The sequence below is a fragment of the Durio zibethinus genome, chromosome 24, assembly GCF_047325235.1.
Source record: "Durio zibethinus cultivar Kanyao isolate XHJ-2024 chromosome 24, ASM4732523v1, whole genome shotgun sequence".
Lineage (NCBI taxonomy): Eukaryota > Viridiplantae > Streptophyta > Magnoliopsida > Malvales > Malvaceae > Durio > Durio zibethinus.
This window is the reverse complement of record NC_143185.1, coordinates 1,879,750-1,902,956: the sequence shown is the minus strand read 5'-3', so window position 1 is coordinate 1,902,956 and position 23,207 is coordinate 1,879,750. Positions and strand designations below refer to the sequence as shown.

The 23,207-nt window shown below is 32.1% G+C and overlaps 2 protein-coding genes and 1 pseudogene across 6 annotated transcripts; 1 reads left to right on the top strand and 2 right to left on the bottom strand.

Moving 5' to 3' along the window:
- Positions 1-245: 245 nt before the first annotated feature.
- On the bottom strand, positions 246-8,106 carry LOC111317333 (putative phospholipid-transporting ATPase 8). Of its 3 annotated transcripts, none has more exons than XM_022919788.2 (12): positions 7,954-8,106; positions 7,104-7,189; positions 5,224-6,554; positions 4,313-4,423; positions 3,926-4,202; positions 3,643-3,731; positions 3,453-3,561; positions 3,173-3,376; positions 2,886-3,011; positions 2,123-2,221; positions 1,674-1,865; positions 254-1,122 (listed from the first exon to the last, which is right to left on the bottom strand). In XM_022919788.2, exons 1-12 carry the CDS (start codon positions 8,057-8,059, stop codon positions 544-546), a joined length of 3,309 nt encoding a protein of 1,102 aa, XP_022775523.2. In that variant the 5' UTR covers positions 8,060-8,106; the 3' UTR covers positions 254-543. The 3 variants fall into 3 exon arrangements, with proteins under 3 accessions (XP_089609627.1, XP_022775523.2, XP_089609626.1); XM_089753500.1 differs by having other exon boundaries at positions 7,104-7,420; positions 7,954-8,087; XM_089753501.1 differs by lacking the exon at positions 7,954-8,106 and having other exon boundaries at positions 246-1,122; positions 3,926-4,187; positions 7,104-7,928.
- Positions 8,107-15,412: 7,306 nt separating this feature from the next.
- On the top strand, positions 15,413-19,866 carry LOC111317331 (uncharacterized; annotated as a pseudogene). The gene is made up of 15 exons (XR_016333305.1): positions 15,413-15,636; positions 15,766-15,808; positions 15,921-16,002; positions 16,111-16,179; positions 16,267-16,437; positions 16,522-16,587; positions 16,845-16,907; positions 17,023-17,162; positions 17,251-17,324; positions 17,657-17,915; positions 18,255-18,346; positions 18,441-18,511; positions 19,217-19,342; positions 19,426-19,468; positions 19,560-19,866. The product of XR_016333305.1 is annotated as an uncharacterized LOC111317331 (transcript).
- LOC111316635 (proteasome assembly chaperone-like protein) lies at positions 19,711-21,966 on the bottom strand. Of its 2 annotated transcripts, XM_022918674.2 has the most exons (7): positions 21,799-21,966; positions 21,112-21,159; positions 20,926-20,972; positions 20,613-20,679; positions 20,479-20,522; positions 20,159-20,216; positions 19,711-20,051 (listed from the first exon to the last, which is right to left on the bottom strand). In XM_022918674.2, exons 1-7 carry the CDS (start codon positions 21,856-21,858, stop codon positions 20,001-20,003), a joined length of 375 nt encoding a protein of 124 aa, XP_022774409.1. In that variant the 5' UTR covers positions 21,859-21,966; the 3' UTR covers positions 19,711-20,000. The 2 variants fall into 2 exon arrangements, with proteins under 2 accessions (XP_022774409.1, XP_022774411.1); XM_022918676.2 differs by lacking the exon at positions 21,112-21,159 and having other exon boundaries at positions 19,803-20,051; positions 21,799-21,943.
- Between the last annotated feature and the right edge of the window lie 1,241 nt (positions 21,967-23,207).

Below are 23,207 nucleotides of genomic sequence, written 5' to 3'. Positions count from 1 at the left end.
ACTCAAAAACTCCTTTAGTTTACGTTTTAAAGAGGATGGCTTTACCATGATGGCTAAAATTTAAGTTAAAAGCCTGCCAAAGACTAGTGGAGAGATCGCAGTACTATATGTTTCAAAGCTTTTCTCTGATATTACGTTAAAAATATTACATTAATAAAGAAAATGCTCCTTTGTTCCATGACGGCGAGTTCAAAAACAGCACCTGCTTACATGGAATCTACTATCGTTGGACTGAGAATTATTTATGGTGGTTAGGAAAGTTGAAGAATGCACCATCACCTTTATTGCACATTCAAGCATATGAAAAACAATTACACAGCAGTGAGGTCAGTATGTTTGAAGCAAATGTATGGATTAACAAGACTTTATAAATCAGATTTACAAGCATAATCTACACGTTGAGTTGAGCAGAAGCAATTTCAATGTTCATGCTTTCCTCTCCACCTATACTTGAACTGCAACTGTGACTTGTAGAGAAAAAGAACTCTAATCATATCGAGGCCCTGTACTACTCGCATGAGTTCTTTCTTCTTCAACTTACCTTTAGATTATCTGTTCTGATCCTATCTTTGAAGGCAAGTCACTAGAATTCCCGGTATCCATGCTTTCAAGTTCCAAGCCTTCTGACCTTCGTCTTTGTATTTGATCATGTTTCATAGGTTGAAATTGAATCTGAAGAGCCTTATAGGAAAATACAGGTAGTAGTGTGGCAATGACAACAAGAAGGGTGGTGAGCCAATATAGAATGCTTGGAGCACAAGCCTCCACAAAAACCTTGTATGCTGTTGTAGAAAATGTAGGCGGGATGGAACCATAAACCACCAAGAAAATATACCAAAGTGCAATGCTTCCCCAGATGAAAAGGTGCTGGATCAATGTGAAGTAATTGATGGAGAGTGCCATTTGGGAATTTACTGTCCACACGACACATGTATACATTGTCAGCCCAAGAACTGCATAATCAGCAACTTGACCATCTTTGCGGAATGCTTGACCGGTTATCGATTTAGTGGTTAAGAAGAATATGATTATGGAACTAAGAACTCCATTAAACATCCAGCCAAGTATGGAGACCCAGCTGAAGAGGACATTCTGGGCACCCTCTTGGTATAATAAAGGATTCTGCACAAAAAGGATTTCATTCTTAGTTCATGTTCACAGGAGGCAGCAGTTCATAATCCTGATCAAGTTAATTCTTTCAAGTATAACATTTACTGTCAACATGCTCTGCAGCTAGACAAATAGTAAAATATAAGAACTGTATTCAGTTGACATGTTGCCATTTGTTCTTCCAAATGTACCAAATTTATATGAGACTGGAGAAATTCTCAGCCAACAGAGTAGCAGCATAGTTTAATATTTTTGAAGCAGAAAAATATATTTCAAAAATGCAATTGGGGTTTAAATATTGAAATCAACAATGACCAGACTGATAAAGAAAACTATCATCGTTTTGCAACTATGTTGTTATGTTTAACTCTGGAGAAGTGAATTTTATCACTGACCCTTCTCTTCCCCACTATAACTCCTTCACGGCATCATTAACAGGTAAAAGCTCTGATGGTAAAAACCCAGTTAGGGTTGCCACTCATTGCATGTCCTGTGTAAAAGCCCCCAACTTCCAATCTAATTGTCACTATGTATCAAATCTTCTTATATAAAGAATTGTTTACCTTGAGGCAAAATTCGGCTGAAAAGTCCTGATCAAAAACACCAAGAGCAATTACTGGAAGCGAAGTGAAGAAGACATTGTAGCATGACATGTACCAATCATTATAAGCAGGCTGACCAGAAAATGAAGCATAGGCTTCAAACCAAAACAGAGTAAATCCAAAAGTGATATTCTTGTAGAAAAAGTAGCATATCTGCAGTGACCAGAAAACAAAATTAAGATGTAAGCATGGATAATTCATTTTGTTAATCGTTTGCCTCATAAGTCATCAAAAAAAATGGAAGAGAACACCAAACAATTTGTTAAAGATCTCATTCTCCATTCAAGGAATGAACATCAAGTTGAGGAAAAGAATCTACCACAACAAATATCACATTCAAGATACCAAAATCATAGGATTATCTCAATTTAGTTCTGGAGAGAAAGAAGAATAGGACAGAACAGTTTTACCATCATTGCTATTCGCCTGTAACACCAATGGCCATGCACCAATAATAAATGTTCTAGAAAACGAAATTGAGCTATTGAAAAATCACTTGCCATCACAGCCTGCAATTCATAATAGTTATTAAAAGTAAAATCAGAAACTTGACAATTGCAGTTATATAGCTTGAATTTTAAAAGTATTTTATTATCATCTAAAGAAAAAAAAAATCATAGAAAGCTTTTAAGAAAGTGAAAATATGATTGTCAGAAAGAAAAGCAAAAACATGTGAAGGTCAATTGGAGGAAGCAGAAATGAATTCTCAAAAGTAGTGATATATGAATTGAGAAATCAAAATCTCATGGAGATGACAAGCAGACATATTGATCTATCTTCAATCTTATCCACCACCTCTTCTGATGGTTGCTCAAAAATCTCAATCAAGCAGCAAATGGTTGTCACCACCCATCTTAACAAATCCATAAAGTTTGAGTTCATTCTTCTCCTCAAAGAGGATATCTATAGAAAGCCACAAATCATTCAATTGTTCCTATAAAACAGATGGACTATCAAGCATCACCCGCAAATTGACACACAAAACCAGGTTACCTAAGTGGAAGGAGGCAAGAACCAAGGTGATGCTGATAAGAGGATCAGCAGTAAAAATCACTTCATACCTCAGCATGCACAAAACAAATAGTGGTCCCACTAAAAAATCTTGAGAAAGGAGAAATGAAAAATGTACAAATTATAAGAGAAGACTATAGGAATGAAGAAACATATTTTTACCTGCATCCCCTCAACGCCACTGATGCCAACTCCAATATCAGCCTCATGAAGCATGCCAACATCATTTGCCCCATCACCAATTGCTAGTGTTGTTTTGCCTGTTATGGATTTCACCAGTCTTGTAACCTGCATATCTTCTAGAATTCTATCAGATTATTTTCAGGTCGGTAACAACATAGCCTGATAATCTTTATAAAACTCCCATAGTTTACTTGATTCCATAAACATGAAACTTAATCTTTATAAAACTCCTGTAGTTTACTTGATTCTGTAAACATGATACTTACAATAGCCTTTTGTTTGGGCGAAGAGCGACAGCATATAACAGTAGCACATCGCATTGCAAGATCCATAAAGCAGTTTACCAGATCCTTGTCCAGAGCAAAAGTCAAGGACTTGCCATCAATTATCAAACCAAACTTAGTTGAATGTTCTTCAGTTACTTGAGATTTTCTCTCATCTATTTGCTCTTTTACACTTTTAAGAGAAGCCTGACAATAATAATAATAGATTCAGATTTTTCCCCAACAAGGATTGCACATCACTTTAGAACAATATAGTCCATACCTCTGCAATGGCCTCCCTATCCCCACTCTTTTCCAAGGCTTCAATTTCTTGTAACTCTAGCGTGATCACAATCTCTTTCATTCCACGTCTTAGTAGATTGCACGCATACCTGTAGAAATATAATATTTATAACATTTACGTTCATTAAACTATAGATGATAAGTTCATTCACCTCAACTTGTTACAATACCCAATATTAATAGCAGTTCCCCTTTTGTCCCCTGTCAAGACCCATATTCCAATTCTAGCACGTGCAAGCCTGTCAATACAAGCTGGGACCTACATAGCAGAGAAATATAGCGGTTTATAGAAAGCATAAGTAATTTAAAATAGACAACAAACTTATTACGTACAACGCCAATAAGATGGTAGATATATTAAAGAAAGTATTGAGATAGGTCACTGATTTCAGAAGTTTCACTAGGAATTATATAAATAACAGTTGCTACACATCCTGAACTAGTGTAACTGACCCCCTTTTGTAGTTTGTCTTCAACAGCTGTAGCACCCAGAAGACTTAAATTCCTTTCAATCCTGTCAGCCATCTCATCCACCAAATCATCTCGATCAGCAGTTACTGAAGTTTTGGCCTTCATAAACTCTTGTTCCCAAATAGCATACTCATCATCACCAAGCTCACGATATGCGACTGCCATGGTTCGTAATCCTGCTTCAGAATATCTGTCAATATGCTCCTTGGTCTGTGCCTCAAACTCCCTCCCATCTTTTGAAAGCCTTTCAAATATCACACTGAATACATAGTTATAAATGAAATTCTACATCAACTGGTCTATTTTAGAACTACATAAAATTCCACCACAATATATTGGAATGAGGATGTACGGGTTATGAGTTCTAACCTGTCTGCACCCTTAACAAGGAGAAGTAATTGGTTCTCTGGGTTCCTTACAATTACAGACATCCTTTTGCGAGCACTACTGAACTCCAACACATGAAGAAGCTTGTATACTCTGAAATGTAGAAACATATTCATTCACATGGAAGTGAACTGAACTGAACTTCACAGAGCGAATGGTGAAAAAATAAAAGTAGGATAAACTGAAAGCAACAGATTGTGCATAAAGTTAGTAACCATCAGCTTCCCTTTAAGTACCCAACTTTAGCTACTGGAAACTCAGCAGCCTATCAGCTATCTTCTGATAGAAGTACATGATAGGAGTCTGTAAAACCAAGAATCCAAGAGCCTTGAGCAGAATAATTTTCAATTTAAACTCTACCCTATTTCTATCCCTCCAAAAAGACCAAAAAATAGAGAGAGGAATAAAACCAATACCTATTTTCCCTATCTGTACAAGAATGTCCACCAACAATTCTTCTATTTATAATTAATATAGCTCACAAAAAAAATATATAATACTATATACCTATATTGCCATTATAACTCAGCAGAAAGATCTATAGTATTATTTTCACCATCAAGATCATTATAACATATTTATCTTCACAGGAAAAAGGGATAAGCAGAACTGAGTATAATGCAGCTTCACTAGCAAAAGGGATATCTTTTGTTCTCACAAGAAAGACCAGTGCTTGAAAAAAAAATGGTCTTTCACAGCTGCCTTGTCAAGCAAGTTGATCTTATGTTTATATGAAACGTTACTGAATAACTTGACAAAACCTTATCTAAAACTGCCACAAAGTGGCATATGAGTCGATTAATGAAGCCACAAAACTTCCTTTTTCCTATATAAGATAGATAATGTCCATAAAAGATTAAAAATATAGTGTGAAAGGGTTCCAAAAAGATTACCTGTCAACCTTTTCCCTATTCCCAGGATCTATTTCATGCAATTTTATGCTGGTTTGATTCCTTGCGAAAAACTGAAAACCAACTTCTCGTGCAGCAATGACAAAGGCTGCTTCATCAGGTGACTCAGCTTCATAAATAATGTCACCAGATTTTGTTTCTCCAGGAACTACCGTATGGCAAGTTGCTAAGACCCAAAAGAACTTCTGTATTACATCATGAAGAGGTTCATTTACCCATTGCCCATCCATAATGCGTTCATCTCTGAAGTTGAAACCCTTGACAGATTTTGCTGATTTCACAGTATCAACAGGCATTGGTTCAGTCGATCTCTCATCTCCTTTCCTTGCCAGAGCAATTTCTACGTCTGTCATGCCACGACCATAGGCAGTGCCAGCTATTGAGCATTTCAAAAACTCCATTGAGTTACATGTCAAAGTTCCTGTTTTGTCAGAGAGTATAGTACGGACCTGACCAAGTTCCTCATTCAAATTAGATGTCCGCGCATTTGCTGGCCTATGTGTTTCCTTATCATACATTGCCTGATCTTGGTTAATGAAAATGCTTTGTAAAACCTTGCAAATCTCAATAGAAATATACAATGATATTGGTATCAAATATCCATACAACATAAGGCCTGTCAAGAAATGAAAAAATGCAGCCACTGATGCTCTTCTGGGGTCAAAGAATACAGTTGTGCTATCTGGTCGGAGATACCACCTTCTATAATTGCCACCACTAATATCTTTATTAGTTTCAATTCCAAAAAACAAAGACCCTATGAATGATACCAAAATCAGAGTACTGAAAAGGACATAAATTATCTTATCCATCCTCCTCTCAATCTTAGTCCTCTTGGAAGGAGGGTATGTAGCATTCTGCATTACTTTTGTGTCATGTCCAGTGAAAATAACCACACCATAGATATTTTCAGTATTTTTCAGTTTAGAATCTCTCAAAAGGATCTGCTGTGGGGAAAGTGGGTATTGTTGACCTTTATAGTACAATGTTCCAATGAAAGAGAAAAGATGTTCATTTGGGTCCTCACACTTGATCACCGCTCTGAATTCCTGAAGGGTCTCTTCATCACGCAGGGAGGATGTTACCCCTAGGGCATGCTTCAACTTTAAATTAGTCTCTCCATCAAGGTTCATTGTCTCAACATAACAAATACCATCTTCAGAGCTTGAAGAAAGTAGGAGTAGATCAGCTGGAAAATATTCATCCTCATACACCTTAACAAGGTCACCAACACGGAGATTCTTCCATTTGGTTTCTCTGAAAAACCAACTATTTCTATAAACTTCAACCTTTCGATTGTTTGCCTCTATATCCTGAAACCATGGAAAATCTACTTTAGATATCTTACATAAATTCAAACGGAAATTTTTCCAAAGGAAAAGCGCCCCACCAAGAGGAAGGGGTGTGGACAAGATAAGCTTAAGCAAGCCTTCAGCAAGAAATGCAATACATATCAAGAACCAAATAAGGAACAGAGTGCTGATAAAGACAACAAGAATAACATTTCAGTATGTAAGCAATTGGAAAAGGGAAATTGTATCTAGAATAAATTCCAACACTGAAATTAAATAAGGCTCTTCTACAAACCCGTAATATAAATTATAACCAGTTACAAGCCAAAAGCTAAGCATTTGCATTAGGAAGCCAAACCAACAATATAATTATATCCGTTTCTTTCTTCTTTATTTTTTTTAACTGAATACACAAAAGAGTCCAATGTGAACCTATTGCATTTGAATTAGGAAGCAAACTAATAGTAGTAAATGAAAAATGTTGGAAAACAATAGGGGAAGGAAGAGGGGTTGGAGCTCAAAGCCATAGCAGCAAAGCACTGAGAGGATAAAGAGAAATTCAAGCATCACCTGCCGTCTTCGCCTCCAATCTTCCACACCTTCTTTGGCCATTGTAGCTCCAATCAGCACAATCAGAGGTGCAAGAACGCTAGGTGCTGAATATGGTGCCAATGGAGTAAATGAGACACAAGCTACAACAAGAAAGTATATATTTGCAACCCTCCTAAACTGCTCAAACAAAGACTTTGGGATAAAATTAGCTGCTGTATACTTGGTAGTGGACACATAATTTCCCCTATACATTAGACGAATTTGCTCTTGACTATCAGGTTCATTGCAATACACCACTCTTGAGTACCCTTTTTGCCCAATTTGGGCATGCTCATCTGTAGAAGTAGGTCCACCACAACACGAGAATGAGCAACGTTTGCTTAAATGTATACTTTTTTTCCTTACTATAGCCATTTCCAGAGCCTAAACCGAGATGGGGTTTCTCTCTTTTGGCAATAAAATCACAAAACCACCCCGATTTCCCTCAAAATTATTAACTACATTAATCTTCCAATTTAACCACTAGTTCACTACATATGAATAAAAAAAAAAAAAAAAGCCATAGCCAGAATAAAATCCCACCTTTATATCACAATCAAATTCACCAAAACAGAAACAAAAACCAACCCAATAACTACAAATTCCTATCTTTGCATGAGCTTTGAATGTTTCTCAGCTAAAAACCCAACACAGAAAGTGCATGAACTAGCATAAAAAACTAAACTTTAATTTTAAAAAATACGACAAAAACATGAAAAGCTCACATCTGTAACCTTAACTTCAACAATTTAAGACAACCCAACAAATGAAACTGTCTTGAAAAAAAATCCTTAAACCACCAACAAGTTTTATCAAAAAAGTTCCTTACTTTCAGTTGAAGTCCCAGAGATCTCTTCCTTGTTCTCTGAAAGTACGTTGCAAACTTTAAGAGAAGTGTGAGAAAGACAACATGAAAGAATAAAGAAGCTTTGCATTAGTGTGAGAAAGAAAGAGTAGTTAGCTTTGCCGCTTTTATAAGCAAGAAGTAACCATGAACAACTTAACATGCAGGGTACAGCTTTGGATAATTGCCTTACAAAAAATAAAATCCAGGAAATTACACTTAACCCACCTGTGGTTTAACATTTTTGCAACAACATTCCATTTTTCGTAGGCTTATTTGGCCATATGATGACAGTGATTCACACCTTATTATTATTTTACGATTGAATCCTTAATATTCAGTTATAAAATACAATTGTGATATAAATTAAATATTTTTCATCCTGCATTTAAATAAAGTTTTAAACTTAAAACTTTAATGTTATCACATTTATTATTATAAGAAATAAAAGTGTAATTAGAAATCATATTAAAAATACAAAATTATGTTTAATTTGATAATGTGTTAAAAAATATTTTCAATATATTTTATGATTAAAAATTTAAATATCTAAGAATTTAATCATAAAATAGCACTACATCCCAATAATAATCCCTCCCACCATATTTCAAAATGAATTTTTAATTTAAGATCAATCCAATAAAATTAATTGCTTGTGAACATTTTATTAAAAGTTTTAAATTATTAAATCATTAAAAGTTACAAATTTTATTTTTTACTTTCATTAGTGAATTTAATTTGATTTTGGATGTTTGTATAATTATGAAATTATTTTAATGTAAATGACCAAAGTGCAAGATATATTTGTAAATGTCATTTTTACCCTTCTTTAAATTGTTAGCCCTTTTAATCAAATTGCTTAGTGATAATAAAAAAAATGTAACCACATATATAAGAAACAAATTGCAACTACAAAAGAAATCATACAAAAATCAACCTCAATTCCAATCAATCAATAAATAAAATATACATGTAACTTTCAATATCAAGTGTCTGGAAAGCTCAAATTGTTAACATTATCTTTAATCTTTTGTATTAATATTTCTTTATTTAAAAAAAAAATTACAGCTCGAATATAATTTTGAATATATAGTAACAATGTTTTGTAAAACAAACAATATCCAAAAATTAAAAATTAAAGTTTAATTTTGATTTAAGTTTGAAATTTTCATTCGATTCAAATTCTAATACAACAAAGGTGAGATATGGAAAAAGATGTTTGTCAATGAAAGAATGAAAAAAAAAAAAAAGAATTTTTTTTGGGGAGGTTTTTGGCTTCCACTCTTCTATTACAAATGAAAAAAAAAAAAAAAAAAAAAAAAAAAAAAAAAAAAAAAAACAGAAGCTATTTTTCATATTTTTGCCATGATTGCCATGCAAATTGCTTTGTAACTTATTCCCCACTCCCTTTGCATTCTTTACTAAGTTAAAAATTCATACATGGCTGACTACATAAGAAAATTATTTCATTTATCAATAATAAATTTTTAAATTTCATTTATAAAATTAAAATAATGATACATATAAATTAATGTATATTTAAAAAATTAATATAATAAAAATATATTTATGAATTTTTAATCTCATTTATAAAATTTAAAAATTTTATCGATGCATGAAAAACAATCTATATATATATATCACTTGTTTGCTTTTTTTTTCTCTTATTATTTTCTTTTTTTTTAATTTTTAAGGTAACATTATTGAATTTTGGTGAAATAAAAATCTCAAAATAAATAAATTGTTTAGTTATTTAAGAGAAAATAAGATAAGATATATCGTACTTTATATGAGTCCTTATTTGAGATTAATGGTAATAAAAAGCCATTAATAAGGCTTAAATCATCAAAGTGACATAAATGAATGTAAGAATTAGTTTTTTCATTTCCTTTTCTCTTCCATAATAAAACGAAAGGAAGATACCTTTTCTTCCCACATAAGATAAGAAAAAGGTAATAGAAGCGGTTCAAAGGAATCAAAGCTCACCAAAGTTATCACCATGCTTGACAAGTTTGGTATATTGTTGGTTTATGGTCACATGTTTTCTTTCCTTTTTCATTCATTTTCTAAAGGAATAAAAAATATATTGTTGAAAGACAAATTACAATCTAATAGGTCTGCGATTCAATTAATTTCAATATTTATAATTCCTTTATCTTATCTCAAATTATGATTTCTTTGAACCATAAAAAGACAAATTGATAAAGAAAACGGGAAGGGATTTATTAAACACAAAAAAAAAAAAAATTAATATTCATAGATTACATTTAATTAAAAACTATATAGTTATTTTTTTTGGTGATCTTAAAAATGGTACTAATAATTATTTTTTAATAGAAAAAGCTTAGTAATCTTACATTTTCTTGAGTTATATGTCAACTTGAAGTCTCCAAAAATGTTTTGTAATTTTGGGCAAGAAAAAAAAAATGATTCACAAAAGAGGAGCTTTATTCTTTACTTGGCAAAGTATTTTATATATACCTTACCAACTAGGGGAAGGTGCATTAATCCATTATTTGCATCAATTTGTATACATAACATTCATTGCTAAACCAAAATGTTTGAAAAACCCATACATATATTTCATCCATTTTGGAAGGAAACTCCCAATGATTTCGAATTCGAGGCAGTAAAGAGAAAAACAAACTCTCTTGCTACTTGTGCCAACATCCGTTGATTATATAAAAGGAATTTAAATATGTTTTTATTTTGCTATTAAGTGTTAATTAAGTACTAATTTGTTCACCAATCATGTCACTATCAAGGAATAAAATTCAAAGGTCCTAATCTATCTAAACATGTTGAAATTATTAGGGTAAGTCATCCATAACTTTTACGAAATATTGCTTCATTTCCACTAAAATACTTTCGTGCCTTGTTTATTTCAATATTCCATGCCAAATTCACGTTTTTCACATCATTATGGTCAAAGAAAATGGAAAAATAAGTCTTTTGCAACCCTACCAAAAAAAAAAAAAAAAAAGAAACTATAGAAATAGACTACATGAAGGTTCCTTACTTATGTTGATATTTTCTAGCAAAAATAAAAAAATTATGTTGATATTTCGTATATACGTGATAAGTTCACTAGTGTTTATGCATGCATTGCGTATATTTTTTTAACCATAAATGTTTACTTAAAATTTTGTTGGTGGTGTATGTCTGCATGCATGTGTTTATATCTGCATGTTACTTAATAATATAAATTTATATCTACCAAGGATTGTGCCATAGATCACACATAGCAATCTTACAATTATAGTCGAATTATCAAAGGTTCAAAAGAAAGAAATTACCAAGGGTTAGCGCATGTTCATGAATAGCTAAGGCTAAGCTAGAGAAGTTTCAAACTGGTTCAGGCTCATTCTTTTAGGCTATCGTATAGCTTGGAACAACAATAACCAAAGGACAAAAACATGGTGAAACAACTTGATCATAATAATTTCGTGATGAGTGCATGATTCTCTTGTCTCAAAAAACATATTTCGGATTTTTTTTTTTTCAAATCAAAATGATTCATTGATTTAATTACAAGTAACAGATTGACATTAAAATTGGATATATATATATATATATAATTAGAGGTTGTCAAATTTTGAAATTTATTTCAATTGATTTATGCAATCAATTTTAAAAAATGATATTTAATAATTTTGACATTCAAATTTTAATATTTGTAATTTTTATTTTCTTTGATAGATTGCAGCCTCTATAAAAGAAAATTAAAAGAAAAAAATGGAGGCTGTCTTTGCCTGGCCTCAAAGTGTAACTTTGCCTTTAGTGCAAAACGTTGGAGTCCAAGTGTAGGGAGACTTGTCTAGGATTGTTTAGCGTCCAGGTTCTTTAAGGAGAAAGGACACCCTAGCTCTTACTAAGGCCCAGGTAAGGGTCTAATCTATCTACCCAAAGTCTCTAAATTCATTCGAAACTGAGTTTTGAATGCCTAGATTCTAGGGACTTTCATAAATTTTAGCTGAAAACAATGTATAGATCATATGCTTTGTTATGCGTAGATTCTAAGAACTCAGACTTTGATGGGCCAAAGAATTCAGCCCAATTCTGCCCCAGGTGATCTTGCTCAAGTTGGAAAGGATCAACCAACTAAGCTTCTGTCCCAACGTTTTTGAACCTCATTGAAAACCCACTCCAAAGAAAGAATTGCCTCTTTTGGAGATCATTTGGAATTGTAATGGGAAGGGATTTTAATCATAATTTAGTATAAGCCAATCATGTATAGTTCAAGAGAATTATTGAAGCCATTTTGGGGATGACAATAACCAAAAAAGGATTGAAAAGGATCAAATTGAGGTTTTGTTCTTGTGAATGATTGGCAATCAGTAATAAAGAAATGCAACACTTTGAGAACAAATATTGGAAAATGTTTTATTTAGAGTCATAGTTGTCTGTTGGATGACCCAGCTGAAAATTTTAGATCTGCAACTGTAATCATGCCCTTGCAATAAAAGGGCAGGATGGAGTAAGCTCAAGCTCAGTGTGAAATATGATCTTCATAACCATCAATCCCTTGGTTTCATATAGTGTATGATATCATAGAATAAGATAATAATATGAATAGAATTAAATTAAATAATATCATTCTATTTTTTGTTTGATATATGCAAGAATTAAAATAGAATAATTTATTTATTTATCAAAATTATCCTTCCTTAAAATTTATACAATTTAAATTATTAATGTAACTTTTAAGAGTATAATTAGATATGTAAGTTTAATCTTATAGATAAAAAATAATCTTTTTCACTTAGGAAAGATTAAATAATTATATGTCAAAAAGATATTAATCTTTCTTATAATCTCTATCCCTCTTTTTAGATACAAATCGAAGATAATATAAAATGATTAACATATCATATCATATCTTATCAATAATCTATGCATTAAACATGACCTGAAATTATTACTCCCTTTATCCTAAATTGTTTGAGTGTTATTAATTTTTATCAAGTTTAAGAAAAAAAATTTTAATTTTAATATATTTAATATTGAATTTTAAATTTTAAATTTTTTTATAAATTAAAGTTTCATTATTTTAATATCAAAAAGTAAAAAAATCATTAAAAAATTTAAAATATAAAAAAGTTTTAGATGTTTGAAAAAAAAAACATAATTTTATGACATCTAAAAAAAGGAACAAAAAATGAGAAGGAGAGAATAATAAAAAATAAAAAATAAAAACAAAATAATAGTAGCCCTTTGAAATATAGTTGTAACATTGCCAAATAATGATTTGGAAATTGGAAAATGAAATAAAAAGAAAAATCACAAAAAAAGGAAAAATAACTAACCATCCTATTTATTGCAACATACTAAAAAAATTAAAATTTTTTTAAAAAATTGATCAAAATATATAAAAAAAGTGATATTAGATCCCAACACTTATAATTTTAATTAAAATAATATAAAAAATAAATAATGTTATGCCTAAAGAATATATGCATGTAAATTTTAATTTTAATTTCAAAGTTGCAGTGATATATATATTTTAAATTTTATTTTATAAAATAATAAATAAATTCAACCATAATCAGTTACAAAATTGCAGCTCTTAAATTTAAATTCAATCGTAATTTAAAGAACAAAAAATGCACTTAAGATAGCATTAATTAATATACGTATTTATTATTTAAAAAATAAAAATTTGAATTTTTAAAATCAAATTACAAACAAAAAATATTTCAATGAGTCACCGGGGTTGACCCAGTGATCTCACTCACTAGTGATGCAATTGTCACGGTTCGTGTGCAATTTTTAAGTCGAGTGGGTTGAGAGATGCTTAAGACAGATCTGGTGCGCGGGCATCGAAGGTTTCAGAAAGGTGAGGTGTGAGTACACTGACAAACATTGTAGCGCCAAGGTTAAGAAGTTTTTAGAAGGTCCTAGCTGCGGGCAGAATGGCATTCACATGGAGAAGGCTTTGAAACCCGCTAGGGACAGGTACTCAATAGGAATGCTCAGATTCTTCCAGACCTGGGGGTTCGGCAAAGAGCCGCCTAAAACCAAAAGACTTTTAAAGAGATCTCAGTCGACTTTGTTGGAACTTGGACACTCTAGAACTATTCAGAACACTCGTAATAATTATATACTTGAATTTATTATAATTAAAAATGTAATCGAGTCGAATTGATATAATAAAAAATTTGAGTTTAAATTTAATTTATAATTTGAAGTGCGATACTCGGTTCAAATTAGATCAATTTTATTTTTCAAGTTTGAGTTTGATTCATGATCGAATTCGAGCTATTCAAATTCGTTCGATTAAATTCGATTAATATATAAAAATAAGTTAGATTCGTATACTCGATAAAAGTTTGATTATTTATGCTCTAACTCGAACTTGAATTCGAAATATTTTATTAATTAAAATAATAAAAATATATTTAAATATAAAAATTTGATTAAGTTCGCGAGCTACTCAAATCGGATATAAAAATATTTGAATTTAGCTCGATCGATAAGTCGAATTACTCGAGTTCGAGCTCGACTCGATAATAATCGAATCAAATTTGAATTTTTTTCAAATCGAACCCGAATAACTTACGAATACTAACATATCATTTACACCATTAATTATAACAATAAATAATAAGAGGATTCAAATATAAATAAAAAAAACTTCTCTCTCATTTGTACATATGTAACAAGAAAATAAGCAAGTTAGAACAATCAAGTACCATACTTTAAAAACTTAGGGATAGACATAAAATTATTATAAAAATACTAAACAATAGTATGTAACATCAAATAAATAAAAATATAATTACTTTAATTTTTTTTAATTTTTTCTCAAACTTTTTAAAAATTAGTACACTTTAACTATCTTTTCTAACTTTCTCTCGTGCTTTTAAGAAACTAATGCACTAATGAAGTGCGCGAATTCAACACAAAGTGTAAAAAAAAAATTTATTTAGGCACAATTTCTCATCTAAGATCACAAGGTTTAAGGTTTTCGCCCCGTGACATAATCACCTCTCCTTTTATCTCATCCGATAAATTAGCCTGACAAAATTACGATTCGCTACAGTAATAATATTTTCACTTACTAAGAGAGAAGATTAAAAAAAATCATCAAAATCTCTTCTTACTCCGGTTCCACTCTAAACGATTTCTCCATATTTACAAATTATTTAAATTTAGTTAAAATAAAATTTAAATTATTATTAAATTAAATTTGAATAATTTAACTTATCAAATGTATTAAAGTTCGAATTTATTAATTTGTGATTCCAATTACTTATAAACCCAATCAAAATTCATTTTATTTGATAACTAAATTTAATAAAATAAATTCGAATAATTTGAATCGAAATAAATTTAAAATTTTATCAAATTCAGAAATTTCAAATAATGAATTTAGAGTATTGAATTTTGAGTGAAACCTAATCTCCAATTTCTGACTATATTCAATCGACTCAACTGAACTGGAGAGATTCTTCTCTCTTACTAACATATTTCTTTTTGTATATTTTCCTCTTGTCATTTTTTGCTGCAAAACAAAAGCTTCAAAAATAAAAAGAAAAAAAAATATTTTCTTTGGTGAAAGTTGGAAGATTTGATCCAAAGGCCTGAAGACTTTGGAGTGTTGGTATGCATGTTCGATACTGGAGACAGACAATGTTCCCGAAATACTTTTGTTGGAACTCCTTGCAGGTATTTGTTTTCCCTTGGCCTTTCAACTATCTGGGATTTTACTTATATTGGTGCTTTTATTATAGAAATTCAATTTTTGAGAGTTGATAATAACCACAGTGTGCCTCCTTACTGTTGTTTTCCTATCAGGATGGCTCCAGATGTTATGCAGCAATTGCACGGTTATGACTAAGTGAGCTGATTACGTCTTTAATCTATACTTTTTCTTTTCATTTCCTTTAATTCTTTTGCTTTTTAATACCTTTTAAATCATTCTGTTTCCTCTTCTTCTTTCCTGTTTACAGAGCGGACATATGCTCTTTTGGAATAACAGCTCTTGAACTTGCTAATGGCCATGCCCCATGTTCCAAGTATCCACCAATGAAAGTAAATCTCTTAGTTTTCTAATAGTTATACCAGTTGATTTTTGAATTGATTTGCTGTTGCCTTTTGTTTAGTTCTTGCTTTGATTGTTTACTCCCATTTTTGCTGCAGGTTTTGTTAATAACCTTGCAAAACACTTCGCCTGGTCTGGACTATGAAAGGGACAATAGGTTCTCAGAGGTTTTGTGCTATTCCATTGTGTCTTGCTGACTGGTGTCACTTGTTAGTATCTAATAGCATCATTTTGTTAGTGTTATTCTTGTATAGTCTTTCAAGGATATGGTAGCTGCTTGCTTGGCGAAGGACCCAAAGAAACGTCCAACTTTGGATAAGCTTTTGAAGCACAATTTCTTTAAACATGCATGCTCCTATGATTTTCTAGCTCGCACCATTCTTGATGGCCGTGCTCCATTAGGCGAATGGTCTAGGGTGCTGAAGGTCTCTTGCTTACCCTTTTTATTTAATTTGTGTGTTTAAGATGGGAATAAATGTGGAACTCTGCTCTGGCCTTTTATGTCTCAGACAAAAGAAGCTGATCTACTTGTACAGAATAAGGCTCTCAATGAGGACAAGGAGCAATTATCAGAGGTGAATGATGGAGCTTTTTACATTTCTCAACAAAAATTATCTCATACTGGTAGGTGCTTTCCTTCATATCTTCCTAGTGTTTTAGGTTTTTGTATTTCAAGTGTTCCAATTGCTTTCAGTTCCACATTCATCTCAGGGTTTAAGAGAAACTATTGCAGCTAGTTTTACTTTGACTAATAGAATGCCCATGATATATAGAAAATATATAATTACATAGTATCACTTTGAATGTGAATCCTTTCACCTTGCGGCAAGAGTATATAAGAGGAATCAGTGCCTTGAATTTTAATCTAGAGGACTTAAAAAGTCAGGCTGCACTTGTAAGCAGTTTCAATTCCCCATCTCAATTTGTTGTTTTATTATTTATCTGGAGATAGTCTAAAAACTGCTCTATAAGCTTTATCTCATCAGAAATGCTGACTGTTTTACTTGCAGATTCAAGATTATGATAATGTGTCAAATGCAGATCGAGATGAGAGCAGGAAGCAAAGGGACAGGCATGATATAGTTGGATCATCAGCGGAGAGGATATCTACTGAAACGTTAGTAATTTCGTTGCTGCAACTAGCCAGGAGGTGCCAGTTATAATCCAAAAATGATTTCTATTGATGCGTTGATTAAACTTGTACTTCAAGATTTATATCCTCCTTTTACTTGTTTCAGGACGGGCTTAGTGATCTTCATGATTTGGAGAGTTCACTTGCTTCATTTCCTATTAAACCTCTTCAAGCACTCAAGTATGACATTTTTATGCTTGCGCGACCTTACTATTGCAAACAATTCATTGTTATAACATAATCAAGAGGCTACCATTTTGCACATTTCACATTCAAAGAGATTGTGAATTGTAATTTTTTCAAATAGAAAGCATTATGTTCTCACAAGTTCAATCGTTCAGTTTTTAAGTTTTCTGCTTTTTGTTTTATCGTCTTCTTTATATATTTTAAGAACATTTATGGTATCTCTTAGACTAATTACTTTCTTTTGGAAAAAAGAAAGGTTGCCAGTCGAATTGTTTTTGGTAATTTAGTTTCTTTCCTTTATTTCTGCAACTCTTTATATAGTGCAGAGGCTGTTTTGACATTGGTGAAGGTGATGAGGGTGCGAATAGTCCAAATTGGAAAGGTGTTATCCGTTCAGAGAGCGAACAGTTCAATAAAAGTCATCATGGGCTGTGGACCAAGATGCTGGAAGAAACGAGGGTGAGAGTTCCAGGCAGAGTAGCTCTTTTCCTCATCAGGTCATTCCAGAGCATAAAAAGTTTTGAGTGGTTTACTAGTACCTGCTAATGACTTTTCTCTTAAAAAGGTTACAGGAGACGGGGACAGGTAAGCTTTGTTGCAAGTGGAGTTACCCCGAACCTCAAAACTGTTAATCACCAAACAAGATAGAATACTTATAGTGACTTTTTCCAAAAATATAGGAAGATTTTTTTCCCATTATCTAGCTCTAGATATGATGAGTTTCTAAATTCTATGGATTTCAAGTCAAGAGGAGTCCTATCTGGTGCACATAACACAGGGACTTTCTTCTTGACTTGGTCATTGACTCTGCTATTCTATGGTTAAAAAGAACATTTTTGCTTTGGCCATTGCCATTTACTTTACCGGAAAAGTTTTTGGTGTCATAATCTATATTAAATTGGGTTTACCAAAAATGTTTTTAAGGGACTTCCCACAGCTTAAATCTCCATCTGAACGCAACTACAGTGGTCCATTGTTGTATTGCTGGAGGAGAGAAAGAAATAACCCTTCATCTGGTATTTCCTGGTTTTATTTTCTTCTATTTCTGCATAGTAAGTGATGCTACTATAATGAACTTTGTATGGTTTCTTTACCTGCTGTATGTATCAGAGGATGCATCAGAGGGAGCAGTTGTTCGGCGGGAACGCTTTAAAGTGACTTAAGCAGATCTCAGTCCCAAGGTACATCTGCAATATATTGAAATGTTTACCTCATGTGTTTAAAGAAACTTTGATGCATATCGGACAGTCTTCTGGCTTCTGCTGTTGTGCAATAACATGCAACTTTCTACTGTTAAACAGTTTTTACTTGAAATCAGTTGAACGGTTAGGAATTGGAGTGTCTATATCTTCCTATCTGTATTAATCTACTGCAGTAAAATTTATCAGCGTTGATAAATATCTACATAGTTGACCACCATTTGTTAGGCATTATGTAAATACTGCATCAACAAAATGACATACATCTAATGCCATCAACTGTTATACGGTAATGTCATACCGAATAAATTATACTTCTGCTGAAGGGCTGTGTTCTAAATGATTTCACTGAAGACTTTGGTTTCAAATCTTTTTGGTTTTTTTATATAAGGTTGTCCTGTATTGATTTTGCATTTCATGTGCTTGTCCTGATGTATGCATGTTGTCTAATTTCAAACTGTTTTTCTTCTATAAGACTTTGTTGTTTTTGGTTAAGTTTATCCTCTAATATCTGGATCGCTACCCATGAAAACTGTGGCTTACTTCCTCATCACAGGCCACAACTGTCTCCCATGAGTGTCTATTTGAACTCGTGTTTTTGGGATGATGAATGATAAGGTTGGTACACAGCAATTTTTCTTTTAGGCGATGGCTTTGTAACCAATGCCATTATTTTCTCTCATTCAGGGCCCTACAAACTGCAATTTTAACCCAGCAACTGGAGGTTCAACCAGTCCAACATCTCTAAACCTGACAGCTAGTGCTGTATTCCCATCTCTACAATGCATTTTGCAACAGAACACCATGCAAGGGGTATAATTGTTACGTTTTTCCTGTCTCATGTCATAAAGATTGCTTGTTTTAAAACGAGTTCTTTTGTTGATGATGGCTGGCAGGAAGAAATCATTGGAGTTATTACGTATTTGGAGCAAACTTCTCGTAATGCCTCTATATTTTGATTGTCTGTATTTTCTGCTGCTTAGTCGTGTAAAAATAATGGTGTTAAATTTTCCTTTTCTGACTAATACAGGTAAGCTTGGGGATTTGACAGAGGTGGGCTCCAATGACCTTTCGCAGGTAATATAAATTGCAGGTGTTCATTTGCTCTTCGAACTAGAAACAGAAGAAGTGGTAAATATATTTTTGAACCAGAGATGGGTTCCCAATGGCAACAAGACAGGTTTTAGGTAACCAAGATGAATGCTAAGATGTACTTTTAGAGCAAGAAAACTTGTCTGGTTCTTTGTCAATGTTTCAGCACTTTCACTGTCAATTCCTGATTAACAATTTGAACATAAAATGAAACTACTGTGGGCATAACGATGCTTACCATTCCTATGGTACAATTGATATTGATAATCATAGATCAAAACACAGTTTGTTTGGATGGCATTTTGATGGTTTTGCCGCTTTCAATTTCCCTTCTCAAACATCCAGGCAGCAAAAGCTGTGAAATTTTAGCATCATTGCACTACCAGAGACGGTTCTCCATCACAGCAGAAACAATGCCCTTCAGTGTCTCCTGCATAAAACCCAATATCCTATGAGTTTCACTACTTTGTAGCACATACGAAACTTCATAAAAGATGGAGCCAAAGCTAATGGCAAACATGTGTTATAGGACAATACCATGCTATGGTCTTTAAGACCAAGAGAAAGAACTAAAGGCATAGAGGAGCCTGAGGAACTGCAAACACAAAAGACCATGCAAAGACATTAAACAATGGTTATCTTAACACCAAACTGCCATTAGATTTGCAAGTTTATTGTATTCAATTGACAAAATTAATGGTCGAATTCTCATTTCTGGATACCTTTGTTTGCCTTCATATGTTCCTTTAATGAATATTTGCAACTATAACCATTAAATCTTATAAGGAGAAAGGGAAGTGATTGGTAAAGCACTTTATCCAAATAGTAATAACATGTCTATCGAGTTGGGAAAATACCTTATGTGTTCAATTAGCTGACGGGTAATTGCCAGTAGCATCGGCTGCACATGTTGCATTCATCCAAAGTATTATGGACATTTTATTTATGAAAGATCAAACCAACATACAACATGACAGTCAGTCCAGCTTACCTCATCTCGTTTGCCGAATATTACGGACACATTGAAAGTAGGCTGAACTGTAACCCCTTCCTCCTTTCTGGCGATGAAAATATAAACATTTCTCAAATGCTCTACTGAGTACAATTATCATAATGATAATCCGAAAAACTCCAACAAAAACTTGGTTACTAAAGAAATTATACTCAAATTTCACTAAACAACAGTGCCTATGACTTGTGACTTGTGACATGGAGGAAGCACTAGATCCTTTCCCTTTCATTTTTAAAGAAAAGGAAAAAAAAAAGAAAAGAATAACTGCTTGGAAGAAACATAAGAGGCAAACCTTGCATGCAGTATTGTTCCCATAGTTCCTATCTGAGTAGCCATAACCTGAGAAGTTTTTCGCACATTAGAAGTCATCATAGAAAGAGATGGATCATCATCCCTCTCTCGACCTCAGACAGACACACAGAAACGCACCACCAAAAGCCTAAACTTGAGTAAAAAACAATGGATAGCTTGTACTCACAAGAAAATGATCTTCATAACGGCAAATGACAAAATCTGTGGTGTTCCCCTACCAAGCAAAAGGTGTGCAATTGAGAAAGTCTAATCACATGGCATTTCCAAAGCAATCTTTAAAAAAGGAAAATATGAATGAATTAAGAAACCAAATAAAAACCAACAAAACTCACTTCTGAATCTGCAAAATCATTAGCAATAACCAGCCAGAATTTTTGAGGAAACAATATTCAAAATTCCCATTACTAAACTTGAGCCTCAATTTATTTTAACACACTATATTAGCCCCCCATTGAAGTGTTAACCAAGGACTATCTCTGAAACTGTAAACAATCTTCATGACAACAGCAATAGGAATATAATCCTAAAAATCAAATTCCCACCCACCATATAATTCATTTTTGGTATAAGCAAATAAACGTGCAACATAATAAACCAAAAAAAAAAAACTCAAACCATCCTAAACAAAGACAACAAATTGATCATAAAATTGTCAGTAAGAAACTACAAGAATCATCTTAAACTAAACCCAGAATCAAAATCTAACCATCATCAATAATTCATGCTTTCACATGCTACTATGGTTAAAAACTAATAAAAAAATCAGAACTTTAAACCCAAAAACGAAAACACGGAGATAACAGGAAACCCAAGTAAAGAGAATAAAGAAAAAAACAAACGTTGTTTTTTTTACCTTGATGTCCAATGAGAGACTCTTATAAGGAACGGGAAAACGTTGTTCTAAACCACCCATTTTTTTTTCCTTTAAAAACTCTAAAAATTTGAAGAAGGAGCCCTTTCTTTTTGAGAACTGCTTTCGTCTTCCCTATTTCTTGCTTTTTTTTTTAGTAGTTTTTTTTTCAGAACAAAACGTGGACAAAATTATTGGATTTCAAGCCCTAAAGCCCAATATTTTGGGCTCAACTCATGTTGTGTCAACTACAAAGGCAAGTATAGTCTCAAAGCTTAAATATCCTAAGTAAATATTTAGGGCTAAAAAGAATTAGATTTATTTTATGAAATGTTTTTGGAGATGAAAATGTTGTGACAAATAATCCAAGATAAAATTTAGTTGTTTCATATAGTTATTTTAAAAAATAATATTTAATAAATTTTAAATTTAAATTTTTGTATATAAATTATTTTTTATTCTTAAATTACGATTTATTTTATATAAAAAAATGACAAATTTAAGTCGATTTATTGGATCAAGTTACAAAGCAATGTTATATTAAAGATAAAAAGATTTTTAATTAAGTTTCAAATATAAAATCGACAAATGGTTTGTAAATTTCGTTAAATATATATTATTTTAATTTTTTTTAATTATACCTAACAAATTGCATGTGGCATGCTCATCTAGTTTCCACTTAATTATTATTATACTTGTAAAAATATAAATATTTAATTCATGAGAATGGGATTTCCTGTCTTGTAATTATCATGAAGTTATAGCCAACTAAGTATTAATTAATCTCTCTAGCAAAATTGCATGAAACACTATTGGGCTTCAAAGTCTCCGAGTGACAGTGACAGTCAGGTAAGCGTAACATATCCCAACAACTAGATAATGAGCCAACAAGCCATCTCGTGCGTACTAGTCATTCAACACGTGAGAATTCCATCGTTCCTACCTCCCTTACTGCATACCAACTCAAGCCGCTCGCTTGCTTTAGCCGAGCCATGCATTTTCACAAAATCTTTTATTTTGGCCTTTTTTATTTTTTTGAATTTTTTTTTTTTTTATGAATTTGCATATATAAACTTTTATTTTGTTCTTAAAATTGTGGTTTATTTATGTTTGAAATTATTAAAATTAAATCATAATTTTTTTATAATGAAGTTTCAAAAGAAAATTATTCAATTGTATTTAATTTTCTATCATCATTGATTAAAATTTAAATTTATAAAATCATAATTATTAAAATTAAAAATCAAAACATTCTATTAACATATCATATAATTGTAAATCCTCACATTTCAAATGAAAAAAAAAAAAAACCAAGTTTATAAATTTTTGACATTACTTATGCATGCAAATAAAAAACATTGGGGCTTTTATTTATTTATTATTGTCTTTTTTAGTCATGATTGTGTTGTCGT

Coding starts and splice junctions, on each gene's coding strand:
- LOC111317333 (XM_089753500.1), bottom strand. CDS start 8,059: ATGCAAAGCTTCTTTATTCTTTCATGTTGTCTTTCTCACACTTCTCTT. Junction 3,732..3,925: donor AAGACAAACTACAAAAGGGG/GTCAGTTACACT, acceptor TCTGCTATGTAG/GTCCCAGCTTGTATTGACAG. Junction 2,222..2,885: donor GTGGCGTTGAGGGGATGCAG/GTAAAAATATGT, acceptor TATGAATTGCAG/GCTGTGATGGCAAGTGATTT.
- LOC111316635 (XM_022918674.2), bottom strand. CDS start 21,858: ATGGGTGGTTTAGAACAACGTTTTCCCGTTCCTTATAAGAGTCTCTCA. Junction 21,160..21,798: donor GTCTCTCATTGGACATCAAG/GTAAAAAAAACA, acceptor TTTGCTTGGTAG/GGGAACACCACAGATTTTGT. Junction 20,052..20,158: donor GTCTTAAAGACCATAGCATG/GTATTGTCCTAT, acceptor GGTTTTATGCAG/GAGACACTGAAGGGCATTGT.